Raw genomic sequence first — 15,971 nt, 5'->3', positions numbered from 1 at the left:
ATTGACGTATGTGTTTCCCAGGTGACAACCTACATTTGCCGAGGTGAGGTTTATCGCTTAATCGTTCGTTGTGGACTTGTGGACTGGTTGGTTCTCTTGTAGATGATGCCAGACTGCAAGCATTTAATTACACATAACCTAATCGATAGTCCTGATCTTCTTCAATGCCTATTATTCCATGTTCTTAATCGCAACCGCAGACAGTCGCTTACTTTTAATCTCCCTCTTTGTAAGACCAATTCCAAACGAAACTCATTTATATACAGATCCACACATTCATTTAACTTAAATTATTACCATATTGACATTTTTAACTCGACTTTAACTTTAACTCAAACTAGAAATTCAATCCCTATATATTCCCGTCCTTTCTCCTCTTAATCCTAATCCTATGTTTCCTCCTCCCCCCTCCTTTATTTTCATATTTTGTAACTAAAAAAGAAATTAATTTAAGAAAACACCTCTATGACATTGTACATCTTATCATTAACTATTCATCAGTGGAAAGTTCGTAATTGGCATAATGAATTATGTCACTATTGTATTGTTGTATAGTTACAGATTTGCTGTCAACTTTTCCTAAAATATATAAATTTTTTCCAAATCAGTGCATGAGATACCCAATCAAAGGCTTTACTTATGTCTAAAAACAAAGCACACACCTTTGATCTATTTGCCTTATAAATAATATTAAAGGTACTCCGTTTCAATATGAATATTGCCATACATGTACCATCTGTAGATAATTTAGATTCAAAACAAAATTGATTGTATATGAGTTTGTATAACCCTTTCAAATATTCTGGATATTATTGTAACAATATATATTGGCCTACATTTGGAAACACTGGATATCTCTTCTTGTCTGGATTTAACTAATGGTTCTATAATTGTCCGTGAAAAGTTACGTTGTTCGTTGGCATGTGCGTGTTTGAAGAATCCGTGCAAACAACCTTACTAAAAGCTCGTATATTTTTTCACAGGCATTTCTAATATTTCTAATTCCCATTCCGTCGATTTTCCAGCTATCTATCATTAGTTTGACAGCTGTTTTGACAATATCTTCTCTAACGATTAGTTTTCTCATCTTTGCACAGGTTTTTCTAAAAATTTTGTTTTGTTTCTATCCGATGTTTTTGCAAAGATAGTTGTGAAAATATTAGAAATCTTTTCTGCGTCCGATTCTCCTTCATTATGGTTATCTGTGATTTAGATTTTAAGACGTTGGTTTTGTCGAAATTCTTTAAAATCATTATCCTCAATTGCACCTGATGTTTCGTCAATTTTTATTCCGCTGTTTTTTGACAGCTTAATTCAGATTTAATTTTTTTTTTCAATAGTTTTTTGTTTTCTGCCAAAGGACCTAACCAGGGTTTCCCATTTTCAATCTATTGCTTCATAATGAACCGATACATTGTCGTTCCATCCAGAATATTCCTGGATTAAATGTCAATGTATTGTAAATATTTCTGAAAGGTAATTTATGTCAGTTGGTAATGGTCATGTTCCTTGCAATAAAACTAAAACAAATTTTTATATATATGTTGTGAATGACTTTCACCGTCCTTCTCACTGATCTGCATTGATGGTAATAATTTAAAGAGGATCCATTATGTGCATTGTTTTATCTTTTGTCTGGGCTACAATTTATTTCTACGAAGATTGTGTACACTATTTTTTCTGGCCAAAAATCTTTCTCCATAAATAAACTGATTTATTTAAACGCGAGGATTGTTACTTTGGATGGGGTCGGTTTAAATGGTTTGATCCATCGATACATCCATAGAAGAAGATTCAAGAATCATCTTGGAAGAAATATTTGTTTTTAAGTCATCAGCACTCAACTTTACAATTAGGGAGATTTTGACCTCTCCAACGGTCTCTCGACCCATCGCATTGCATCACACTGATCCCTAGATTCCTACCCACCCCTAATACCATTTGCCTTCCCAGAAATTCCTCTCCTTAAAAAGACCCTCCACCCAGCATCACCAAAATTTACATAGACCTTGAGAGAAATTATTTTCTTCAGGGCCTCCTGTGTGGGGTTAATGATAAAAACTCGTTTCTGAGTCAAATATTGAAGCATACTCGTATATTGCCTTTCTTAGGGCAACCGCCTTGATATTTGACGTGGGTCCTGTACCCTTGTCAATTTTATATATTTAACGTTGGTAAAATAAATAATATCATTATTTTTCTAATTCCGAATTATCCTGAGATCGGACCGCGATCCGTTGTCTAACAATTTCTGGATTCCACGCTTTGCTTTCTGACCAATATATTGGAGTATGTGTTTTGTAGGTACCCTCATTTTATTTGCTCAATCTATATTTTTGCTCTGCTCAGTGACCTTGACATTGACCAAGGGTGATTCTTCCGTATGGTTGGAGATACAAATAAGGTTTCGAAAAGGTTAATTAATACATAATTTGAATTCAAAAGTAATTTAATAAAATATGGTTTTGAAAAGGTTATAATTTGGTTGATTATAAAGCACCCTTGACGAAAATTGAGCAATGTTAGTATTATAATAATTAATTTTTACTTTGAAAAAATAAAAACAAACACTTATAGATAACGAAAAGACAAATAATATGCAACCTACCTAAAATATACAACCTGAAAAGAACCCAACTGCTCACAATCATCCGGAGCCGGTGAGGCTATGGCATCCCCAATTGGGGGTATGTTATGAGGCTGAAGGTAGTGGGGAGTGAAATGAGATGAGGGAAGAAGAAGATAGGGAAGTAACTGGCTATTCAGATCTGGCCAGCCAACACGACCAAAACCTTTTCAAGTAATGTTTTAATTCTAAATGGTGGTCTTACACCAGAGCGATAATAGGAGTATATTTCACTCTGGAACGTGCCGCAAATATACTATTTATTATTGTTAATAAGTAAACGCGACCTCCGGCTTGCTAGTCGAGAACCTCATCCTCGACCACGGAGGCCGTCAATCATAATAAGAGCACAATGATGTTTGTATATTGTGCATTGATGGAGAATTTAGCTAGCAGAAGACTGAACCCGCTATGATTTCTTTTCACAGATATATTCCTTGTAAAAAAATTGGGAATTTTATATGAAATGACTATTTAATGGTCATATTTCACGTTATGAGTATGAAGATTGTGACTTGGGTTTCTCACTATATGAGTATGATGATTGTGACTTGGGTTTCTCACGTTATGAGTATAATGATTGTGACTTGGGTTTCTCACGTTATGAGTTTGATGATTGTGACTAGGGTTTCTCACGTTATGAGTATGATGATTGTGACTTGGGTTTCTCACGTTATGAGTATAATGATTGTGACTTGGGTTTCTCACGTTATGAGTTTGATGATTGTGACTAGGGTTTCTCACGTTATGAGTATGATGATTGTGACTTGGGTTTCTCATGTTATGAGTATGATGATTGTGACTTGGGTTTATCACGTTATGAGTATGATGATTGTGACTCGGGTTTCTCACGTTATAAGTATGATGATTGTGACTTGAGTTTCTCACGTTATGAGTATGATGATTGTGACTCAGGTTTCTCACGTTATGAGTATGATGATTGTGACTGGGGTTTCTCACGTTATGAGTATGATGATTGTGACTTGGGTTTCTCATGTTATGAGTATGATGATTGTGACTTGGGTTTCTCACGTTATGAGTATGATGATTGTGACTTGGGTTTCTCACGTTATGAGTATGATGATTGTGACTTGGGTTTCTCATGTTATGAGTATGATGATTGTGACTTGGGTTTCTCACGTTATGAGTATGATGATTGTGACTTGGGTTTCTCATGTTATGAGTATGATGATTGTGACTTGGGTTTCTCACGTTATGAGTATAATGATTGTGACTTGGGTTTCTCACGTTATGAGTTTGATGATTGTAATTTGGATTTCACATTTCTCGGTAAACCCGTTAATTTAAACATTAATTGGATAACCAACACTTGTGGGTCGCTACGTTTTGTGACTTATCAGATGCCAGAGTTCATGGGATGAGGTTGTCTAGTTCAGTGGATGGGTTCGCCTACAAGATCCAGAACCCGGATCGAAAGAAATCGGTTGATGGAGACCCTTTGACATCTTATAGAAGTTTTTTCTGTTCCGATTTCGAAGAAGACCGATGTCACCTCCGTGGTTGAGGGGTAAAATTCTCGACCATCAAGCTGGAGGTCATGAGTTCAAATCTCTGTGTGCGCAAGTAAAGATAGTTAGTTAGTAGATTAATTTGTGATATTTTTCATTTTACTAATTAAAAATAATATATATTATATTTGAGGCACGTTTCACAGTGGAAGCTACTCCTAGGGTACAGACGGATCAATGGATTTGGTTAAATGTTTAAGAAGTAAGTGAAAATTAATATTGATTCGGGCACGCATGCACGCCCAGTAAACTCTTCCAAGGGTTTATCTATTCAGTGAGTACACGTAAAATAATGAGTGTTGCTGATTTATTAAAAATCTTTTTAAATTATTCGCAATCCGTTTAAAAATGGGATTGCAGGCTGTTTCCTGATAAGCTTTTAGTAAATTCTTAATCTTTCGGAACACGTGTTCGTGCACTTGTATCTGCCTTAATGATATATAACAACGAAATACGAAAATATTATGATTTTTGTGAACTCGTGTTTCGACATCGTGATAGTAAATTCCTCTTTTACTAAAAAATAAATAGGAAACCATTCCATTCATTCGTTATTAACCAGATTATGAAAAAATTGAATAGATTCATATAAATAAGCAATAATCATTTTTCGCCGTTTAGTTGAAAAATCACATCTTGTCAAATTGTATACAACCGGTTCAAAGATTTTTTTATTAAAGATTGTTTATTCCTGTATCTCTGGAAACTGCAAGGCTGTCAGAAACCCGCTCAAAACATTATTTTTCAAACTTATGTATAGGAATACTATAAAAGGTGTATGTTTTATAGAATGTTGTGAATGCTCTAATCTTGAATGTGCCTGTGTTATTTGGTCTCCATTCTATGATGTTCTAATCTTGAATGTGCCTGTGTTATTTGGTCTCCATTCTTTGATGTTCACATTAATCATATCGAATCCGTGCAGCTTCTCATGGAGAATTGCTCGGGGGTTAGGTCTAGAAAAAGGCGATCACTCATACGATGAACTTGACGTAAAATTAAACCTTTCTTCTTTAAAAAAACGTAAAAAGGACTTTGATTTCATATGTATTTTAAAATTTATTAACAGTATGATGGACTCACCTACTTTGTTGCAACTCATCTCTTTCAATATCCCTTCTCGTAGAAACAGAAATGATGAATTGCTTTTCCTCAATCAATACGGATTAAAAAATTATGGATTCCATGCACCAATGTTAAGAATGGCCAGAGTTGTCAACTCAAGTGAAGACCTTGAATTTTTTGGTGTAAGTCTTAATGATTTTAGTCAGTCATTACGCAAGTAATATTATTGATATGGCATAACTTGTTCCTGTCTTGCCCTGACATTATCTTTATTGTTTTTGTGCCCTATTTTGGTCATAGCTGTAGTTTTTATAAAATTGTCTTATATTGTAACATTTCTCTTTGTATTAATTTCGTGTAATATGTTATGTGTTGTAATTGGACATGGTCCGTTAAAAATAAATAAAGAATGTTACGAGATACGGTCGTGTATCTTGTGTGTTATGCATCAAAACTTAAAGTAAAATTATATTTTAATTTTAAATAATTAGGAAACAAACAGTCGTTTATACATTTAGCATACACAGTAATTAAGTAGAAGTAAGTAGACCAGTAAAATTCCATCACGTTTAGTTGTTGATTTAGTATTTGTACCTCCACAATATATTTATTAATGACAAAGAAATATAAAAATAAATAAACATTATAGGGAATTACACATTGTTATAAAACAAGTAAAGACAGTTAGCAGTAATAGAGTTTTCGAATGTTTATACTAAAAACAGTAAAAAAACTAAAATCATAGAATTATTTCACAAAATAAAAAATTAAGTTATCAGTTTAGTAAGCTGCATTTTATATGTTTTCAAGTTACAGTTGAACATGTGTACATCTCTAGAGGCATTGTGAGTTTATATTAAAGATACGTCTTATTAAAGAGTTTTGCGGATATTTAGATTAACAGTGTGGTGTTCTACATAAGTCGTTCGATCTGGTGTTGTGTTCAGTGGAACGAAATGCAATCTTTTCTAACACGTATGACGAATCAACAAGATTGTTCACGATTTTGTATTAGAATAGGGCATCAGAATTTTTTCTACGTTTATATAATGTGATAGGATCAAACCGATGACCACTAAAGCGATACGATAGGTGTTTAATAAATTTGTATTGGATATTTTCAATACAATCAATGTATGTTTGATATTGAGGATTCCAAATAACTGAGGCACACTCGAGTTTGTGACCTTACATATGACATATATCAGAATTAGTGTGCTACAGTGAAAGGCTTTGTAATGAATATAAGCGTTTATAAGGTTTTTCTAAAATATGTTCAATATGGTCATTAAATAATATTTTAGAATCTAGCAGTACTCCAAATCTCTGATTGATTCTACTCGTTGTAGAGGTACATGGTTTGATTTGTGGTACATGGTTTAGTTTAAGTATAATTAATTGGCTGTTTTTTACGTGTAAAGGTGATAACATTGTTTTGTACATTAGGTTTTTACTCCTTGCCACATTTTACACAATCATATTAACATTAGTGTTAAAATGTTGCAGCAATACATAAACGCAGGCGCCATAATACAGGAGGACATCAGCGAGGCTTCAGTCATCTTCGGGGTGAAACAGACCCCGGTGGACGCGCTCATCCCCAACAAGACCTACTGCTTCTTCTCACACACTATCAAGGCCCAGGAAGTTAACATGCCGCTACTGGATGCCATCTTGGAAAAGGTAAATTATTGGAATCATAAACAATTACTAATAATAATGAATTTTAAACAATAACATCGACTGTACCGAACTTCTGTCCCTTATTAATTTTAAAATACCTTTGAGACGTACACGACATACTATTTCGTTCTATAGTACTATTTCGTTCGCTTAAATTATAAAACAAATGCAGCATCTAATTCGCCAACTAACCGAGCTCTTCATACTCTAAATAATATTTGGCTAAAATCTAACATTGACATTTTTTCAGATTCACTGCCCAAATTCAAACGTGGCATCATGTCAATAATTTAACCTGTTCAGTGCGCATACATACAGACACACACACACATACACACTCACACACTCACACAAACACTCACTTATACAATACACACACACCTATATACTACACACGTCATCTGGTAATTAAGGAATAAACGTACCACCTAGCAGACATTACAAGGAAACATATCATAGGTACCCAACATGAAGTATCTTATTCCTGTAAATTGTTTCATAATATAAAACACTGTTTGTTTCTATAATATAAAATTATATAAATTAAAAATTTATAAAAAAAAAAGTTCGTTCCTTGAAACAACTGCCATATATTTTTTTAATTTCTTATGGAAATTTTTTGAAGCCCTACATCAAGGCCCAGGAGGTTAACATGTCGTTACTGAATGCCATCTTGGAAAAGGTAATTGATCGGAATGATAATAATGAGTGCGTTTCGTAAAAGACTGATATAATTAAAAAAAAAATCTTATTGACATTTTTCGAAGTCTTATACCTCATAGTGTCTTAAATCTTGGGATGAATTACAATTTGGAAGATAAATCTGACCAAATCCTTGTATTTTTATACCACCCATTAAAAAATGTTTTTCTTTCCCAAAACACGATCATTAAAGAATATAAATACATATATTTACTAAAATAAATACAAGTAATTTATGTATTTGTAATAATAGCTTTTCCAATTGCACGTATTTCAAATTATGTTCTCTGCGTGGAATGGTATCTAAATTTCTCTAATAAACAACACACAGTGATAATATTAAGTTACCTCCTGGTAAGTATGTATTGTGTCCTGTATATAAACTGCCTGTAGAGCATATAAATAAATAATAATATGTACATTATTTTAACGCAGCATCACTTTCACCGGTCAAAAGCATTGTACACATAGTTGTATATTATTGATCGAAGATTCGTTGGATCCAATCTGTTAGCCATGGTTGTTTATAATAAGATCGAGCATTATAGAAATATTTTATACATTTGTACAGCCTTTAGGTGCTTTCTCGCAAAAACGAGGCTATAAAAATCGTAAAAATATCGCTATATTATATGTATAGATTTTACGATAGATCGCTGAAAAAATAAAACACAACCCGGAATTTTTGTCTCCGAGTAGATTTCTTAATATAAATTGAATAACTCAAAGCTCTACATCATGCCAAGTCCGAATACAGTACAGGACTAGGCGCGCTGTGCAAATTTTGAAGTGTCAATGCTGTCGTGATCAAGTTAGTGCCATCGAGCAATGACAGATTGCAAATGTAGCGATTGATACACGTTGGTACTACTGAAATGTGTGTTGTTTTGCCGCAAGCGTATCAAATGAACAGTGTGATTGGACGTACTTAGCGACAGCACTGACTTCGTAATGTGGCGGTTGCGCGCCTGGCCTGTACTCTAGTAATCCTTGGCATCAAGCAATATAGCGTCATGTTTTTTTGACAGGTAAATTGAAATTCAAAAACTCTATAGCTAATGATGGAATTGACGCTGACTGCTGAACATATGTTAACGTAGATATTCCATATAGAAAAACATTTTTAATTTTCCTGATTTAAAACCTTCTCACTTGCACCACTTGAGAGCTTAAGACACCCTTTATGCCTAATAAGGAACTTGAGTGAACAATAATATGACTTAAAAAACACCTATTCTCAAATATAACCAAACGCAATATAATAAGTATAAGAATTTCGTGCAAAGTTGCGCTGCGTAGACTACTCGCAAACGGGTTACCACTGCGGGAAACAAATTATTTTCAAATAATTTAGGTTTTTTGAAAATCTTGCTAGATATTTAAATCGGGATTTGTTGATTTCATACCGACCTGACTGGGATTGACCTCACTGTTGACCGACAAAATCGAGGTACATAAGACATCACGCGTACTACGTCACAAGAAGTTACCTACAAAGTTTAAAGAAGCAACTATAATCCCTATTCATAAAACAGGTTCTAAAAGCAACATTGTAAACTACCGCCCAATCTCAATTCTAACTGTATTTAGTAAACTCTTTGAAAAAATTGTCTACGATCAAATTTATACAACAATTGTTCGCAACATACAAAACCAACAACACGGATTTCTACAAAAAAGATCGGTACTAACAAATTTGGTAAATTTCACGGAATATTTAACGAGCAATATGGACAATAGAAACCAAGTAGATGTAATCTACACTGATTACTCTAAGGCCTTCGATAAAGTAAACCATTTCATTTTAATTAAAAAATTAAGTCAAATAGGCATCCATGGTGATTTACTTCGGTGGCTCACTTCATACCTTCGGTGCAGACTTCAATGTGTATCAGTTGCGGGAACTAAGTCCAGTTTCTTTTCCGTGCCCTCCGGTGTACCTCAAGGTTCTCATTTAGGGCCATTATTATTTAATGTGTATATTTATGATATTCACAAATGTTTTTTACATGCCAATTACCTAGCATATGCAGACGATAAAAAAATCTACTTAGTTATCAAATCAATCGAAGATTGCATTAAACTTCAAGAGGATCTCAATCGTCTTTTTAACTACTGTGAATCAAATAAACTTGTAGTAAATACCTCAAAGTGCAATAAATTATCATTTACACGTAACAAAAATAAAATTTCCTTTGATTATACATTAAACGGGACACAAATCAAAGAAGTAGATTCTATCAGAGACCTTGGGGTAATACTGGATGTGAAATTAAACTTCATTCAACACACTGATGCAATCATCAACAAAGCCAACAAAATGCTAGGATTTATAATACGTTTAACGAAACCTTTCCGCAACCTTAAAACTCTATATTCCCTTTACACAGCGTTCATCCGTCCCCACCTAGAACACTGCACACCGATCTGGACTCCTTTTTACCAAGCCCACATTGAAAGAATCGAAAGAATTCAAAAAAAAATTTTTAAACACATTAATTATAAACAAAACTTACATTTCTCAAATTACGCCGATTCTATTAATTACCACAAATTCAACTCACTTCATACACGACGTTTGGTTTTTGACCAAATTTTATTATTTAAAATTCTTAACAATGGCCTCGACTCACCAGAGCTAATGAATTTAATAAATATTCATATTCCAACAAGATCAACACGGCAATCCCATTTGTTTCATTTACCTACATGTAGAACTAACTTTAGAAAAAATTCACCAATTCCACGTATATGTGCCCAATATAATACTAAATTTCAAAACATAGATATTTTTAGCAATACACTTCACAAATATCGAATAGAAGTAACTCGTACGATCGAAAATTAATACTATAGTATGGAATGTATCCAGAGCATCTCCTATCCTCATCCTAAATTCCTATTCCTCCCCTCCTCACCTAAAATATATATATATATTTTTTTATTTTTATTTTTTTTTATGCAATAAAACTCCATCTCCAATCAATATTAATATAGGAGACTTTTTTGGCTTGACTGTTTTTAACATGTATATATTTATATTTGTATTTTATGTATAAGCTGTTTGTCTCTTACCTTTACCAATAAATAAATAAATAAATAAAGATTTCGATCATTTTGTCGGGTTTTGAAAAAAGCAATCTTTGAAAATTATTTTAACTATGAAATTGATATTAATTAAAATAATTAAAAAAAAACTGGTATTAACGTTAGAACGTGAACACTCAGAGTTTTATTTTAAAAATTTGACTAGAATTTCTCATTGCAAAGTTTTCCTAATTCTTAAGCTTACCCAAAGCAAACTTCGTCAACTGATAATATAATTTCCTGGGAAAGTTAACATAGTAATGAGTTATAAGTTAGTTATAAGCTGCAAACTACATTTATGTATAAATTAACTCTCTAATATTATGAATAAATTCATTTGAGTTGTCACAATTATGTTAATAATCACACACAAATATAAAATATCTGTAATACACTAATAAAGCATTGTAAAGATTTTTGGATCGTGGGTAATATCACTAGAAAGTTCACTTTATCTGTTCGAACATCTCTTGTTTACTACACAATTCCTATTATTCCAGTAATATTTTCAGACAGGAATGAAATGCTTTTTCCTCGCGTTATTCTGCAGTAGACAGAAGTATAAAAACTGCCCGGAAACACAGAACATGACCTATATTTATTTCTTGGATGCCAAGAGCAAGTGAAATAATGTAGCATACGTTAGTTTTGTGTTTCAACAACGCGTTTACATATTTGAAATAATTCCTTGAAATATTTGAAAGGCTAATGAAATTAAATTTGCTAGGATAAGTTGCTAACAGTGTTGTTACGATAATTTTTAGAAATGTTCCGGAATTAAAAATACAAATTTCGGTTGCGAATCTGTTTCTAACTCCAGTTCAAACTCTAAAACTAAGTATAGACTTAATATAAACTTAAGTGTCATCCTTTTAAAAATTAGAAGCCCTACCCATAATAGTATGTGTTAAATAGAAAATTATTTTATTTGCAATTTTCAAAATTGACACTGATTCGTCAAGAATTCAGAATATTCAGTATGAAGACACGAATCTAGGGGGTATAACTTCGATCGAAAATTGGAACCGAAATATTGTGACGTCGTCGTATGATTGCCTAACTTTATCCACCAATAAAAAACTCTGAAAGTCTACGGAATAAACTTTCAGAGTTTTTCATTGGTGTATAGTTTAATAAGTAGGCTCCGAATGACAATTGTACAGTCTGTATATTGGCATATCTATGTTTTTTTAGTACCAATTTGTTTCATACAAAAAGCCCAAAGATATCGATCTAGTGAGTGGTTTATTTATGCACGAAGCAAAAGAATTGGTTTCACTTTTTTACATCCAATAAGTCTAATTTGACCTCTAACGCTCATAACTCTCTTAAAATGAATGACCGGAAACTAATTAATCCGGTTCCCTCGCACTGCTACTCGCGCGATAATACGTTTCGGAGGTATAAGTACGGAAAAGCGCCTCTTTGGCTATCCCATGACTTTTCACGGGTCTGCGCCAGTACTATAATAAATAAGACTAGTTGCTGCTTTAATGTAATGAATTTATAATTGGTACACGCTGAAATCACATTGCTCGTTGCAAGTAAGTACCTACCAACCAACGGGGTCGGTCTTGTGCAGGGGTAAATAATTAAATATGTATTTGGATAGGTCATTTTGCGCCCAAGAGCAGATTGAATATAAATACAGGCTTTTCCAATATAAGGTGTTGTTTTGAATAGCCCGCTATTTCGGTAGATGTTACTTTTGAAGCTGTAATTTTTTGACATTTGACAAGTAAAAACTTCGCCATTAATAAAAATGGAACGATACACGCTTCAACAACGCATTGAAATTATTAAAATTCACTTGAGTGAATCAAATGCAAATCATCTTGAGTGATGAGGCCCATTTCCACCTCGGTGGCTTCGTCGACAAGCAAAATTGTCGCATCTGGGGCTCGGAAAACCCAAGAATTATTGTTGAAAAGCCTCTTTATTCTCAACGTGTGACTGTTTGATACGGTTTATGGTCCGGATTTGGACATTTAGAGTCATTGGACCTTACTTTTTCGAAAATGAGGCTGGAGCAACAGTTTTGGACAACGTTTACTTTCAACAAGACGGCGCTACGTGCCACACAAGCAACGAAACCATTGATCTTTTACGATTGAATATCAAAATAGCACCTCTTATTGGAAAACCCTGTATAATCACAACGGTATGGTTGTGCTTACCCGGCACATATATATTTTTTAATTTATCAATCAAACTTGAATCTATAAACAAGTGGGAACTTTGAAGTTTTCGGCTGCACATAATAATATTGGAATTCTTTGTATTGTAAACTGTTTTGTCTATTGGCTTTGTCCTCTTTTGGTAGTCTAATTTAATTTCACGTTCTTGTGTTATGTCTTCACGGAGAAATACTTTATGATACGAAACATTGGTAATTGATTAAAAATTCGGTCTAATTATTCAGTTTCCTGTTAAAAACGGGACTGGAGGCCTATTACGAATGAATTTACAAAATTCTATCAGGAAAGCAGGAATGTGTTATGGGGAAGTCGGAACACGTGGTTTTAAAAATTATAATATTTTCGAATCTCGTCCATTATTTTTATTCCGACAAGGCCACCTGCGTGAACACGTGTACAGATATATTCCGTATGACTAATATTTTACAAAGAAACATTTTTAACAGTATTTTGATAAAAAAAAGCCGTACGTACTATTTTTTCACTGTTTTTGTTTTCTCCTTGTTGTTTAATTTTGTTTAAAAAGTATTTTAGTGATAGGTTATTTATTATTTTAAGTACAAATATCATCGCGTTCATATGGGTTAAGTGTACGCAATCGAAATAATAATAATTTTTTTCATATAATTTTGTGATTTATGAACCGTACGAGGTTTTTATGTTTGTTTGAGATACCTAACTTTTTAATCAATCATATACAAAAAATTGTATAAAATATCGATAGAATTTTAATATAAAAATTGTGTACGCTTACCCCACCAATGACTCAAAGAACGGATTGTTCCACAGAATTTGAACAATTCGTCAAATTTCAAAGTTGATTTGCAAGTTATGTGAAGGTTTTATTAAAGTTCTGTCTTGATTTCAGTTTTGTGAAACAACTGGCCAGTGATAAGCTACAGGACTTGCAAATCAACTTTGAAAGATGAATTGTTGAAATTCCGTTCGACAACCCGTCCTTAGTTATTAGGTGTTTTTGTATACGGTTAGTAACAGTTGATTGCAGGGATATAAATTAATGATTGTAACTGTGTTTCAGAATATTCGACTGATAGATTACGAGAAACTGGTTGATGAGAAGGGAAATAGGGTGGTGGCTTTCGGGAAGTACGCTGGAGTTGCTGGGATGGTCAACATCCTGCATGGACTCGGCCTGCGACTTCTGGCCCTTGGACATCATACTCCGTTCATGGTGAGGACAGATCTGATACACCAACTCTCAAATCAAGGTTGTTACAACCTAAACGAAATCGATGACTTCCCAGGAATATACATGACATGACCTAAATAATCAAATTCTTAACCATTTCTTTAAACCACCGGAAAAAAAATCATTGATATTCTGAAATCTGTAATAGTGTCCATCTTTTCGCCATTCTTTTATTTGTTTAAAACAATATAAAATTTTCTTCTCTCTTAGCTATGACCGATATTTAATTTTTTTTTCTAAGGCTTTGCATATGTGTTCGCAGGGATGGAAAATTCCTCCCCTACAACACATAAGCCTCCATGAAAATTGGACCCTCAATTTCTTTGATATCTACAGAAAGCTACTTAAAGCTCTCTTGTACTATACATCCTTATAGACATATGTACTTAACTAATTAAAACGTCATTTACGAACTTGAACGCAAATATTTCCGTATTTATATTGTAATTAAATTCCATCAAACGTTGTGTAATTTTTTGATTTATGATATAGGATTTTAATTACTTTCATTTTGTGGTAACCCTCTTGGTTCTGATCGACTGACTGTCCCAAAACTGGTGTGCACCTTTATTTTATACCCCTCTCAGGTTCCAAAAGACGTATCTGAATTTCCTTTGATAATCAATTCTATCTTTTAACAACTCGCAAATCCGAACACACCTTCCCCTAATTTCAATTGTGCCTACATACGATCTTCTGTTTTCCGGCTCTGGGCGGTGGTTAGTTTTTATCTCACGACTCTAAATCGATAGGGTCCGAGTCGGGTAAGTCAGCGTTAATCGCCCAAGCTTCCTTTGTCCTCTGTTCATACAAAATGTAGTTAAAATCTCATGATTTTGCGTTCCTTTTTTTTCTCAATTCGTGATAGGTCCGTCCTCAATAACATATATATAGATCTCAATTTTATGCATCTCGTGCGAAAATTGTTAAAATCCATGTCGAAATCTTTACTACGCATTTTTGAATTTCGATTTGTCTAAATTCTACTTAATTTTATTGTCACTTATATGAACTTTTCCATTTCCACCCGTACTTTCTCTCTTTATGTCGCAGATTTGAGTTTTCCCTTTTTCTTTGAATTTTATTTTATTCGCGACGTTTTCCTCCACAAATTTCTTCTTTATTCTTATGTTATTTCTCATAACTCTATAACTAATCATTTTTCAAGTCGTATTTATTTATTTCACGGATAAATTTGAATTGTATCGCTTTTCTCCACTTGGATCATTCCTTATCACCGTTCTTTACCCTTTCTTTTATCTTTTCTCCACTTTTTCCGATGTGTGTGGTCTCCAGGAAAATTTCATACTTCATTTATTATTAATTAATATATAGTTTTCCACACTTCCATGGGAGATATACCTAATTTGACTCTGGGATATCTGTCACTTTTATTGCCTTACTCGATCTCCGCCCAATCTTCTATCTCTTACATACAAGATTTCACATATATCATACGTCTGGACATCTGTTTACGTCTCGAATTTATGTACTACGGCCGTAAATTTAATTTAATTTTAGAGCCATTAGTTTTAATCTCTTTTGCTTTATCTAAATATCCCATAAGCCCTACGTTAAATTTTATTGGTTTTCTAATCGTTTATTACCTTAACGTAAATAAGAATCATGTTCAAATTTCGATTGTTTATCCTTTAAAATACACATGAGACCGCCAACCTTTTATCTTGTTTCGATCCCTCTGTAATCTTGTGTAACTCTAATATCTATCTACCCTGATAATTATGTAAAATGTCTACTTTTCCTGAATCTAATCTATCGCTATATGTTTAACTTTACTGCCTTCCTATGGTACCCTATTTTCATGTCCCTAGGACCTTTGTAGCGGCTCAAAGTCTCTGTATTATCCTTCC

At 33.5% G+C, this 15,971-nt stretch overlaps 1 protein-coding gene across 2 annotated transcripts in view; it reads left to right on the top strand.

The window, feature by feature from the left end:
* Positions 1 to 15,971, top strand: part of LKRSDH (lysine ketoglutarate reductase/saccharopine dehydrogenase) — a 418,858-nt gene that overhangs the window by 41,533 nt on the left and 361,354 nt on the right. For both annotated transcript variants that reach the window (XM_089635917.1, XM_089635918.1), the window contains exons 3-4: positions 6,727 to 6,903; positions 13,930 to 14,082. In XM_089635917.1, the coding sequence (XP_089492043.1) occupies positions 6,727 to 6,903; positions 13,930 to 14,082 (330 nt within the window). The remainder of the gene's footprint in view (positions 1 to 6,726; positions 6,904 to 13,929; positions 14,083 to 15,971) is intronic.

The sequence above is a fragment of the Hesperophylax consimilis genome, chromosome 9 (assembly GCF_061612785.1).
Source record: "Hesperophylax consimilis isolate HC1 chromosome 9, BYU_Hcon_1.0, whole genome shotgun sequence".
Lineage (NCBI taxonomy): Eukaryota > Metazoa > Arthropoda > Insecta > Trichoptera > Limnephilidae > Hesperophylax > Hesperophylax consimilis.
This window is presented reverse-complemented; position numbering and strand designations above follow the sequence as displayed.